Genomic DNA, 13,329 nt, shown 5'->3' on the forward strand with positions numbered 1-13,329 from the left:
ATTATGTATCAATAATACAAAAATTGCCATTTAATGTGAGTAATCAAGTTGGCACAACCAAACATTTATTTTTGCCATTTCTCGCTATTTCACGATTTATGGAATAAATTCAGCAAGCCGCCCACACTTAAAACTTTACAGATTTGGCAACGAAATAAAAAGAAATGAACAACAAATTCTGTGATGTAGGCATATTCGCACAGAACATTCCGCAGACATTAAGCTGAGAGCCAAAGTATCTAGTATCTTTTATTTTGTTGGGGGTGCGCTTTTTTATCGCTATCGCCCAAAATGGGACACTCCATTTTCGTCAATTGATTCGCCTGTCTGGCTCTTTCAAATACGCATTAATTTCATTTATTGCAATCATCATTGTTGTTCCTGTTGTTGTCATGGCGAGAAAAGCCAACGCAAACACGAAACTTAGACGGAGCAATTTCCGAGGTGGGAGATGAGCTGCTGACCAGGAGAAGGAAAATCACTGGGGGATGGGGCATTCCTGGGCACTGATTGCGTTGATTACGCTGACCCACTTCGCCGGCCAAGGCTCCTTCTCTTTTTCCTTCCAGGCGGAACTCGTGTCCACCACCCCCACAAGCAACACCATCCCTCCTCCCCCCTTTGCCGCACAGGCAAATTCAATGAACTCGAAACTTGCTGATAATACTCGCAATAATAACAATAATAGTAGTAATAATGTTGTTTTCAAATGACAGCACAGACACGGGCGCAAAAAAAAAGGAACTAGAAGAGGTGGTGGGAATGCCGTTGTCACTCAAAGTTGAACAAGAGTAGATAAATGGCATTGGCTAGTCCCAGTCCTCCTATTCATCCTGACCATTTTACACTGAGCCAATAACCAATAGGAGTATCATATTCTGTAGATACATATCTTTAGAATATTTTAAAACTTAAAACAAAAAACATGTAACTAGAACTGTTTAATAGTTTTCGTTTATGAAACATTAAATTGTAAACGAGCTTGAAATTTAATCCCAACAGTTTATGAAACATTAAATTCATAATTTCGTATGCACGAACATTGAGTTCGCCTAACAACAATAACAAACTACTTGAAAGTCGCGTTTATTTTTAATGGCATAAACAACAATAAACATAGGCAACAACCTGGCTCCCACAAATTGTTTTGTTTTCTTGGCCACACAAAGTGACTAGGCAAAAAACTAAAAGTTCGGACACCTCCGCCTCCCGAAATCGACTATGAAATCTGCTTTTATGCTCAAACTGGCTGAACACATTTCGTTCGAAATACCAAAATGCCGATACACCGACATACAGGTAAGTGTTCTCCGGTATCGCAGGTATTTCAGGGGATTTTCGTGGGGCACTCTGTACATCTATGTATATATCGAAATGATCGGACAAAAAGTTCTTTGCCATTGGCAATTCGTTGTTTTGCTTCTTTTCGGTCTCAGTGTTTTTTGTTGGAGTTGCAACAACGCGGCAAAAGCGTCAATTACCGCTTCTGTACACCTGTACCCCCGATATACATACCATTCTATACATAGTCATTCTAATGCTAAGGAAAAAAAAAATAAATAACACGAAGAAAAAAAAACCCGGCTTACACGTGGTACTACTTTTAATGGATTTTATTTGTACTTGCCACCGTCCGCCGAAGTTGCCACCAAGTGCTGACTGGAGGGTGGGTGGAAGGGGAGGCGGGTATGGTTCAAGTTGTAAGTGCTATTTCCATTGTTGTTCACAAAGTGTTGCTGTTGTCGGTGGTACTATGCGTAGAGCATTCAAACGGACAATGACAAACAAATATTGTTTGAGGGAGAGGAGTAGAGAATTCCGATCCACAAATGAACCACACTCCAATTGGTCGAATATTCAGTAAATTGAAGAATGGCCCAAACAATTGGTGAAGCATGCGAGAGGCTTATAAATCGAGCCAACTGGCCATGCATCGATCGAGTGATAGGCCAAACAAAATAGACGTACAATCAGTTAGGCTCTGTTTGATTTGTTGCTATTTTAGATGGATGGATGGGAATTAATTGTCATAAAAACGTGAGTGCACTCATAAACCCAACCTGGTCCAGGTGCAACTGGGCAATATTGCAGATCAATTAAAGTTGAAACCAGAAATTTCCCTTGCCAAAATACCAATATCAAACATTTTCCGATTTTACGGCACGCTTTTAGCCAACTTCCAAGCGTTTCCGACTTTTATTTAATTCATTTAACAACTCGAGCAGCATCTGCTCTACACGCCGGTGTTGGCCATAAACACTTGAACCTCTCGCTCATGAACACTAAACAAATCTAATTGCCAAAGTATTAATATGACATTAAGGCTCTGGCCATTTGGGTCGCACTCGCCTGCCGCGCCAGAAGGTAAGGTATAAAAAGAAGAAGTAAAAAACGCCAAGTCATCCAGGCCACGTTTGACAATGTTTAAAGTTTAGACCCAGTTTAAAGTTTTAAGGCGCGCTTCGGTACGCCGTTAAAGCATCTCATTTTCCACCATTTATGGCCCTGGTCCACGCCCATTCCACAATCCACTTTGCTGGCGAAAACTTCAAGGCACGCCCGCCCCGAATGGGGAAAAGTTTTCTAATGCGGCGCCACGGCTACGCAAATTCATGCCAACTAACTTCTAATAATAATTTTAATTGCCAAACGGCAAACGGCAGCATTCTGGCCGTAATAGCGAAGTGGGCCAGGAGTCTCCTTCCTTTCCCTTTTTTTTTAATATTATATATGTATTTTTTTCTCTCGCTACCCCTCTCTTTCTCTCTATTTTATATAAACATTTCGAAGAAGTTGACGCATAGCACATGCTGCAGTTGGGGGAAGGCAGAAATAAAAAAATTTTGAAATATCATGCTGACTAAGGGGGATACTTTCCGTCCCCATTTTATTCCAATTTTATATTTTTCCCATTTATTTTCTTTCAACTTTCTATGAAATTCGCAGCTTGGCCGGGGTCCCCGGAACCAAAAGCCTTAATATGCTTATGTGCCGAGCAAGCGGAAAAGTACCAAGAGCAGAAATCACACATAAAATGCGTGTGTTCCCGTATTAAAGTCAAGTTTACTCTATGACTTTTCACCTGTAATGAATGAAACTCAATTTGTTCATATTAAATGGGCACCTTTAAGTCGTCCGCTCGTCTGGTGTGCCAGAAAAGCGTTTTCTAAACAACTTAATTTCCACATTGTCAACATGATGAAGTAGTAAACAAAAAACTTTCGTCATCGTCGTCTAGACGATTTTATTAAGAAACACTTTGTCTTGACCATATTTCTTAGTTTGTCATTTGGGAGTTAAGAACGTGGAGACTTAATCTATGATGATTTAAAAACAATACAAATGTAAACAGGCTGAACAAATAAGGAAGCCAGCCAGATATCTAAATTTAAAGTAGAAAAGACAAATATAGCTATCTAAAATTAAACTGCACACATGGAATTACTGCTAAATATAAAGGAGTTATATTAGACAATACTTAGAAATACAATGTAAGTTACTTTTTAATTTTAATCAAATTTCTTTAAGGTTCTCTGCATTTCATTACGCATTTTCACACCTTTAACAGCGGAATTTTCCGCTCATTAGTATTCTGATAAAATGAAGAAGCTCGTCCACTCCAACTTTCTAATTGAACTAATAGAATTCGTTATATTTTTTATACGCCATCGCACGCGTCAAAAGATAAGAGTCGCTGCGAATCCGGAGGGGGATGATTTTCTTATAATTGTCAGCGGAGGTGCAAAAGGAAGAAGGAAAATATATGCTTTCCTCGCTACCCTCCTCCTTTCCATTAGAGGATTATGAAATTTATAAAATATTTTCCCAAAGATTTTTCTCGCCACGAAAAGGCAAAAAAATCTTTGCTCTCCTGCCAAGTGCTAACTGCCGCCGGGGGAAAGGTCCGCGATGTACTTAACTGATTTCCGAGAATTTTCACACAAACACAGCTGCACCGGAGGGTGTCCCAGTGTGCGTTGGTGTGTCGGTGTGGAGCAATCAGTTTAAAGCTGTCAGGGCAGCGGCAAGGATTTTCAATGAGGCTATAAACCGGAAACTGCTGCGAGTAATGCGACGCAGGATCCTCCCGGCAGAATCATCATCATGTGGCCATTGCCAATGCTCGTGCGAGGATACTTTAATCAGAGCGAATGCGCTCGAAAACACACACTTACGTGGGTACATCGAAAAAAAAGATAGTTTGGAACAACCGTAGGGGAAAGTGCGGCGACAAGTTATAAAAGTCGTTATATGAAAGCCAATATCAACCCAGAGTGTTCCAGATGGGCATAATGCATAACAATATAGGTCACATACAAGGTACATTTCATAGGTTGATATCTTCAACTCAAGGTATCTACACAAATACGCTCCTAGAAGGGGAAATTGCTTAACTATTGTAACTAAAAGTTAGTTACATCCGTGTATCACACTATTATTATGTTCACAATATATAAATCAAACATAATATAAATCATACTAGTATCTTTTCCTTTTTTGTGGCATTTATTTGGCATTACTACGCTTTTCTGGTAGTGTAGGACTTTGTGCTTGTTTTGGTGCCGCTTTTCGGGGCTTAAAAGGCGGAGCTGGAGTGGAAGTCTGCTAGTTTCGTTCCCCAAACTTCCCTATGCTCCACGTATGCCCCCTTGCGCAACGAATGTAAACCGGCGCCTGGAGCATTTTAGGCTCATCGTCGTCGTAGTCATCCGCATCCGCACCCTCATCCCCATCCTCACCGCCCATCGCCCATCGCCCATCGCCCATCGCCCATCGCCCATCGCCCATCGCCCATCGCCCATCATGCCCATAGTGGGGCACTCATCCAGTCAAGAGCGGGGAAACGGCTTGCAGTTGTGGTCTGGATGAGCCGATTTTCTGTTTTCTATTGCGGACCGGCAAAACGTTGACTCCTCAAGTTGTTATTTCAACTGTTTTTGCAGAAGCCCCCACTTCTCCACCGAGGGTGTTGTTATTGCCATTTGTTGTAACGCTGCTTGAGATGTCAAATAGCTGAGCGCTCTTGCAACAGCAACAGCAGCAGCAAAAACAACAATAGCAATAACAACAACAACGCAGCAGGAAGCACTTGAAAATTGAAATCAAGCATTGGGGCGCCACTTTCGCAGTCGCTGTCGACGCCAACTGCGAAGCTAACGCAACTAAAAGAAAAACAAAAAACCAACAGCAACAACAATAACAATAACATCTCTGCAGAGGGAACAAAGGTCCTCGCCTTCCTATTTGCATATGAATATGGAGCACTTGGAGGCAGCTTTTGGGTTGTTGCTTCCCAGCCAGCAACAAGAATAACATCGCCATCAGCTACAACAACCACAAGCGATTTGCTGTTTGGCATATGAATAAACCCGCAACAACAACAACAACAAAGATCCGCAACGAAAACTTATTGCTGATTCTGTTCTTATAAATACCCTTCAACTAAAAAGGAGTCGCTGTCCTTCGTGGAGTAACGCGGTTTCAAAATAATTCATTTTGAATTTAAATTTTAGTAGTCGAGTTATTAGCTGGCAAGCTAACTTAAATCACCTTTCAGTATTTTTTTACAATATCTTAGAATACCTTTAAGATTATAATTCAAATATTATATACGAAATGGTTTCAGAACTTGTTATTTTGTACATTTCAAGCGTATAGAGTGTGTAAGCCTTCGATTTTTCTATGCATAGACCTTATCCATCTCGTCTTGGTTGTTGATGCTCGGGATGTTGTGGGTTGCCCCCATAGCTTATGCTATGTGCCTGCAGTGTATTGCCGGCGGCAACAATAACGCTCAACGCTTGTTGCTTTTGTTGTTGTTGCCGATGTTGGTGTAGCTGGCATTGCAGGCGGTGGGCGCTAGATGGCGCCACACGCCGGCGAAAATTGAATAAGAGGCTCGAGTTGAAGGCAATTGCCGAAGTAGGCAGGCAAGCGGAAAGCAGGAAGCTATACCAATGACAAACACACACGCCGTAGCTAAAGGAAGGGTCTCCCACACACACACGCGAAGTTTATGCGAAGATATGCATAAAATATTTCAGGAAAAATAGTTGAAATTGCATTTTTACTATGTAATTAGCTAGAAGAATATATTTGATAGTTTCATGCGGTTGTATATGACCAGATTTATTTTTTTCATTTGCTGTTTTGGCCATATAAGTGCGAATAATGAATGTGACATAGCTTCCACTTTGCCCTGGCTGTTTTGCAAATTGAAAACTTTATGAAATCCCCCGCATGAACGTGGCCACACACACTCACACCCACACACTGGCACGTAACAAGGAAAAGTTATGTAGTGTTCTGCGCCATGTTCCTTCGGATACCTTCCTCCATAGGTTTTTCTTTCCTTTCTTTGCTGTTTTTTTTTTTTTATGTTTCCCCCGTTTTTGCTTGTTTTGGGTTACTTTGAATTTAATGGAAAATTTATTGACGACATGCCGCTTAGTCGTTTGACTTGGACTTTTGCCTTTGCCTTCGAGGCAGAGCCACCCGCCCACAATTTTGCCATTTCCTGGCCCCAAAACTCCTCCACTCCGATCCTGGCTGCTCCGTCATGTGTGCAAAGTTTTCGCATTCGGTTTGCTTTGGTCGGGATTCATGAACTTGCCCATGCCCTGCACTCTAGCTGATTCTTCCAAGCAATTGGGGATAAATAGTTGATGATTGTGTGTGGTCGGTGGGTGGGCTACTCGGAAGTGGGAGATTGGCAAGGAGACAGGGCAGAAATCGGAAAAATCCGGCGGTACTGATGAATGAGGGATGACCGCTTGATGTGTCTCGGATTGATTGATTGTCCCTTGCAATCCAATATGTTGCAGGACACTATTTGAATCGATTCATGCGGGTGGATTGGAGATTACAGTAATAGCTCGCATTCGCAGGGATATTGCCAAGTCTGAGACTGAGGCGTTTTTTTTTTTTTTTTCAAACCGCCTGACAATTTTTCTCAATATAAATTCGATAACGATAACGAATTTGTATTTACTTAAAAGCACAATTAATCTGTCCTGTCTAACGAATTTAATTGATTTAAATGGTTGCATTGAAGCTTCCGATATTGAGTAAAGCAAAAATCACTTTAGAGAAATTTAAATATCTGACGAAAGATGGCTGTGAAACTTTGTTGATGGTTGGCACACATGACTCGGTTCGGCCAACATCAAAAGAAAAACTTGAATTTTTCTATTTGAATTTGAGGCTGTTTGAAATGCCTACATTAAAAACGTGGGAATGCTGCAGATGACTGACGCTTGGGGGTGGTTACAAAACAGCCTATAGAAACAGAAACACAGGTGCCTCCAGAACTTGTCATCTAATTGGCCAGCTTGAAACACAAACCTCCGACCAAAAGATAGACGTCATGCCTTTGACTTGTTCACTTACAATGAATTAGAATTATAACCTCGCTTAGCCAAATCAACGACGCAATAACCTCGCAATAGCCGGCGTACATGCAAAGGGGGACCATTCCGAAATCCTGGGGGTAAGCGCAGGGGTGTAAGCCCCCAAAAGCAACCCCCAAAAGGCGCAGGCTAGATGTCGAATATAAAACATTCATAAAAGCAGCGGCAAGGGGTAGTTATCCAGCCTGACGCCACAATCCTCAGCGGAATCGTGCCGCGGAAGACCGAAAAACTTTTCTCGCGTGTTTTACCAACTTTAATATTTCATGTTGCTGATTTTCTTTATGGGATTTGGCCGTGGAAATCCCGGGGACAAACACCCGAACGAAGGAGCCCACACCTCACCAATCCCAACCCCTTTCAAACTCAACAAGTTTTTTTTTCTCCACGCTCCACGCTGAGAGACTTGAAAGACCTTTCGAGTGGAATGCGGACACGCCTGCCATGTTACGCCATTAGTTTATGATTATTGCCTGGAGTTTTGTGGGTCCCCAGCGGAGTTCCAACTGGCACTTTGAATCAGTGTTGTCAACTATTTTAAAACTAAATTTAGCCAAATTTGCCAAGTTCAAAAACTAGCAGCTGCTTTGGTAGATTGCTTTAAGAGTACTGGAAAAACATAACTATTTTACCTTATAATAAAAATACCTTAGTTTAAAAATTGACTTGTAACAACTGGGATTATATTATTATAAATCTACTGAAAACACTCAAATTTGGTCGGAATAACTGCCGAGTTGGCATCACAACTGCGAATTTAGAGTGTGAAATATGGCAAAGGTAACCGCACTCACCTGTTGTCGACTCCTTGGTTAGTGTCAGTCGTCCATTGTGGTCGGTTAGCAGCAGCAGTAGGATCTCAATCAATTGAATCACAAAGAGGCGACGATTGTAAAACAAACACATTGCAATCCGACTTTTTTGTTGTCACCGCTTTCCGGCTGGGGCTCCTTTTTTAGGCCCAACCGCGATTGTAATTATAACTATATAGATTTTTTTTTATCTTTTTGCGATTATTGGAACGTTAGCGAGCTCTTCACGCTCTTCCAGTCAATACGATTAGCAAGAGCATTTTCTCATTTCTCTGTTCACCGCGATGTTTGGCTTCGGAAATAAATGAAAATCGGGGGAGAAATCAAATCACCGAATTTTATTCACTAATCTAATGCACACACCCATGCACACAAACACACACACACGCCCACGCACACAAAAGTATGCTAATACATTTGGGCACAGGCATAAATATTTTACGCGTGCAACAGTGCGTATACTCAATTTGTTAAATAGTCCGCACAAACATGCCGCCAACACGATGGCCCGGCGCCAATGTCATCAGTTTGTCACCGCTCAAATCGGAAAATTGATGAGGTGGTGGGGCATTAACCCGTGGCTTGGGGTGGAAAACAATCCCAAGGGACAGTGAAAATACATACCAAGATTGGAAAAAGCCATATTCAAAATTAACAAATTTTCATTTCTTGTTCATCTTTTGTTCGCGTCGCTTTTTTATCAAATTAAAAGAAGCTCTGTATGAGAAACTAAAAGTTTCAAGTTATTATTAATATTACTGATTTACTTGATTACACTTTTAAAGCATAAAGTTTTGAGAAAGTTTTTCCAAAAGCCAACCGAAGTTTTTTCCCCTTGGTTTCTATTGTTTTACGAACTGCAATTATTTCCGTTCTAAACTTTTTTTGTTCGCCAGTTAGATATTATATTCTGTTATTACACCAAGAACTATAAGTTCTTAGCAATGAGTATAGAATTGCATTGAAAATTACCTTTTTTAACATAGATATTTCTGCTGCTATCAGTTAGCATAATAATATCAGCATTAACAAAGGTATCCTTCATCCTGCGTTTTTCCCCTCTATCCTTTCTTTTTACTTCCTCTGACATCCTTTTATCGGCCCTAAATTTGTACTGGCTTTTTGTGTGTGCTCGGATTTAAGCTGCGATAAATTCGCAGATTCTACGGCTCAGATTCTTCATCTGCCATTACGCACGCATCTCCATAATAATGATAGTAGTCATAATAATAATAATAATGATGATGATGGCGGTGATGATGCCACATAAAAGGCGGCGGAGCCCATTTCAATTTCAATTCGACAAAAGGCGCGTGTATCTGCAAGATACATTTCTATCTCAAGAGCGCAAAATTGCGCGGCAAACCAAAGCTCGCAAAAAGCAAAAAATCGCATATATGAATGCTAAAATATATTTCTGGCTTACTATTATATTGTTGATGCCTTTGCTGTTCGAACTATGAAAGGCTTTGCAAAAAGTAACGCACATCGCAGACAAACTTTTATCCGTACGACAATTGAAAAAAAACAATTCGATAAATCAAAAGAAAAATGAAAAAAAACGCTTGTGCGAATTTGAGCTACGGTTTTTTGTTTTGAATACACAGAAAGTAATTGGATTGCGTTTAAATTTGTAATAGCATTTAGATTTCTAATTGAATTTTATTAAAAATTCGTTTGTTTTATTAACCAAGCAAGCAAATTAAACGAATAAAATAAAAAATGCTTCTGGTTGAAAAAATATTGGAAATACTAGCTTATTTCTTCTGTGCATTGTGGCGTTCATTTGTTTACAGCCCTGCGATATAAAACTTTGTCTCGTTTACATCTTTTTCGAAATATATTGTATAATATTCGGTTTTGGTTTAAGATAAAACCCAAAACTGGAAGATGAGCAAAAAGCCGGCTGAGCAAAGGAAATCACATTGGGGTAGTTGTTGTTATATAAAACAAATTGTACGCGAATTTTTGCACAAAAACACACAGATACACGACACACACACACAAAGAGCCGCAAAATCCGGCGCTCAGGAAAACAGAGAGCGAAAGAGCGGATGAAGAGGACGAAGGGGAGGAAGATGAGGAAACAAACGAATTTCAGCAACGACGCAAATTTCGATTTCCTCGAAATTTCTACCTTCTATTATGCTCGTTCCTCTCCCGACTGCTGCTTCTTCTTGCGCTTCTTGTTTGGGCATCATATACTTTTTTGTTTGCAAAAATAAAAAATAAGGAGAAGAAAACAGTGAAGAAGAAGCAACAGCAGCGGCGGCAGCAGCAGCGCAGCTTACTAAGCTTTTGAGATGCCGCCGTTTTGCTCCTTGTTTTTTGTTTTTGCTACGCTCTTGCTGCTTTGCCTTTGCTTTTTCGGGTATTTTGCCTTTGGGTTTTTTTGCTTTTTTGCGTTTTTGCCTTTTGCGTGAACAAGAAGCAGCAGCAACTACTGTACTTGGAGTTTTTCCTTTGCTACATACATTCGTATATCCTTTTTGCCGCTTTGTTTGTTTGGAATTTCTCAATTTTCAAATACTGATGCCACCCACACGCACACACACAAACGTACACGCACTCCCACTCGCACACATACACGCACTTTACGCTTTTTTGTGCTTTGCTGCGTCTCCAGTTTCTTGTTATTTCGCCCTTTGTTGTATTATGTCATAATTTATTTGTCGCCCAGGACTAAACAATGCCGGAATTTTGCACAATTGATAAAGCCAATGAATCACATTTCGTTTTCATTAGCCCCCACTCGTGCTGTCTTGCTCTTTCTGGCTGCACCGGCTCCTCTCTTTTACTTTTTACTTTTTACTTTTCTGCTACCTTTGTTGTCTTTTTTGCATTTCCGCTTTACGTTTGTGTTTCGCTCGCACTCACGCACTCAAACACACGCAAACACAGACGCACACATAGCTGCAATTACTGTTGTTGCCCAGCTTGTTTAACTTTTGTTTGTTGTTTGAAACACACACAAGCACGCAGCGTCGTCGAAAATATCGCGAATTTACAAGCGCCGGCAAAAATTTACTAGAGAAATCCGCCCGCAATTACACAGAGCGACGCAGCAAACACGTCCAAACTGTTCGCCGAGCTTTGGCGCACTGCTTAACTTATGCTTATGAATGGAACGGCGGCGACAAGCAGCCCGTTCGGCGAAAGAACGAGAAAGCGATAGTGATACTCCCCCAATTTCTCTTTCTCCTCGGCGCTATGTTAACCGATTCGGGAAAGGCGCCGATTTGAATGTAATACGATTGCGATCAGATGGAAAATTCGCATCTGTTTTAAAACGTAAAAGATAAAAACTACCAGCTTCTACTTCTTCTTTACGATGTTGTCTTGCATTGCAAAAATCGAACTCCACAGCTTTAATCATTTAGGCTTCACTTAAACTTAGCACTAAAAATAATGCTCAATATCTTCTTAAACACCAAATAGACATGAAGGAATATCAAATACACATTCCTATGACAAAAAAAAATGTTAAACAATTTCAGCTCTTTTTAACATCAAGATACAAAGAACAAAACCTTTGGGTTTAAATCGGTTAACATTGCTTAACATTAAGCGGTTGTAAGAGAGCAGCAACTTAAGAGAATTTGTACACTCTTTTATCTTGCTCAATTTGAGCTTTGAAGAGAGCCGGCAACTTTTGTTTTTGTTTGCGACGCCAAAATTTCAATGTCGACGTCGCAGTCGGCAGCGTAAGCTTTTCGAGCAGCGAAAAACAAACAAAACGGAATGCGAGTAAAGCAAAAAAGAGACACAAAAAAAATGCAGTTTGTTGAATCTAGTACTAAGATTTAAATTTATTACAGACAAACGTAACTTTTATTTTGCACTAGAAAAATATTACATATTATATTATTATCTTGTGTTATATTATATTATAATTACTTACCGAACACCAAGTACTTTACAGTATTCAAGTTATTTTCCTTTTTTAACGTAATTAATGAAAATATTCATTATCTTTTAATCTTAATTTAAAATATTAACTTAAACTTCATCTCAAATAGGAAGGCGCCGATTAAAAATCGGAAATAGAGATGGCAAATAAAACGAATGGTTGTTGTCTTTACTAAAGGTGAGTTGCGCAGTTGCTAGTAGTGTGACCAGACGGCGATTCACAAAATTTCTCCAAAGTGTGAACGTATGCGAAGATACTTCGTTGATGGAAGAGGAGTGTCACCTTTTTCTTGGTTTTTCCAGAGCGTCATACTGCAAAGAGTTGTTGTTGCGCGCGGGCGGACGACGAGAAAAAATTGTAAACGCGGATGAAAACAACGGTTGATTTTCACCCAACGCTCGTGATTTTCGACCGCTTTTGAGTGTGGAAGCGAAAAAACCGCCTGTTTTTTAACTGCATGAGTGCGTGCGAGTGTGTGTGTGTGCGTGCGTGTACGTGTTCGTAATTTAGACGTGCTGCTCGCTGCGATTTTCGTTGTTCTGTGTGGCCCCTGTAACTACAGTAAATACTCGTGCAAATAACGCGTCAAAGCGTGCGAAAAACGCAGGGAGAACGCCAGCTAGCGCCTTCTCTTTCACTTTTTCGCTGATTCCTCGCCGCCTTAGACTAGCATTTTGTTGTTGCGCAGCCTGCGCGTATATGTGTGCGTTCGTCCGTGTGTGTGCGCTTGTCCTGCGTGTGCGTGTGTGTGTAAATTCCAAAACATACGCCGCTGCACAGTGGCACAAAAACGAGAGAAACGTAACGTAACGAAATAGCTATTTGGATTCCCGGCTTTCGGGCTTTCCCTGTGTGCGTGTGTCCGTTTGGGTGTGTCGCATTAATGTTAATTTTCCGCTGAAGTTTTTCACTATTCCACCATTCCACGCAGCTTCGCTGTGGAGAGGAAGCAACAAATGCGATGCGTTGCGTTGCGTTTCTTGTTTCTTTTAACTAACTACGTGATGCAATGCGTTTTATGGCATTCCAACCAAGTGCCAATTAGAATTGATTATTATTCATTATTTCGCTTATTACCCACACAGGCGCGTGTTTGTGCGTTTGTGTGTAAGCGGCTCTCTTTTGGCGCTCTCTCGCTCGTCCTCTCTCTTTCAAACAAACTCCAGTGAGCCGCAACAACAAAATGGCAAGGCCAGGC

General features: G+C 40.8%; 2 protein-coding genes across 21 annotated transcripts in view; one reads left to right on the forward strand and one right to left on the reverse strand.

Moving 5' to 3' along the window:
- Positions 1–11,308, reverse strand: part of plum — a 65,140-nt gene extending 53,832 nt beyond the window's left edge. Inside the window, exons 1-2 of one of the 4 annotated variants that reach the window (NM_001260388.1) lie at positions 10,815–11,308; positions 8,204–8,513 (exon numbers count right to left, since the gene is read on the reverse strand). In NM_001260388.1, the coding sequence (NP_001247317.1) occupies positions 8,204–8,315 (112 nt within the window). In that variant the 5' untranslated portion in view covers positions 8,316–8,513; positions 10,815–11,308. The remainder of the gene's footprint in view (positions 1–8,203; positions 8,514–10,814) is intronic. The other 3 variants (NM_001170273.2, NM_143225.3, NM_001300615.1) reach the window with 3 other exon arrangements.
- A 1,132-nt stretch (positions 11,309–12,440) lies between these two features.
- scrib (scribble) overlaps positions 12,441–13,329 on the forward strand; it is a 67,702-nt gene continuing 66,813 nt past the window's right edge. For 9 of the 17 annotated variants that reach the window (NM_001260392.1, NM_001170275.2, NM_001170276.3 and 6 more), the window contains exon 1: positions 12,441–12,692. The gene's annotated coding sequence lies outside the window, so the exon portion shown is untranslated. The remainder of the gene's footprint in view (positions 12,693–13,329) is intronic. The other 8 variants (NM_001260391.1, NM_001170274.2, NM_001260393.1 and 5 more) reach the window with 5 other exon arrangements.

The sequence above is a fragment of the Drosophila melanogaster genome, chromosome 3R, assembly GCF_000001215.4.
Source record: "Drosophila melanogaster chromosome 3R".
Taxonomy (NCBI): domain Eukaryota; kingdom Metazoa; phylum Arthropoda; class Insecta; order Diptera; family Drosophilidae; genus Drosophila; species Drosophila melanogaster.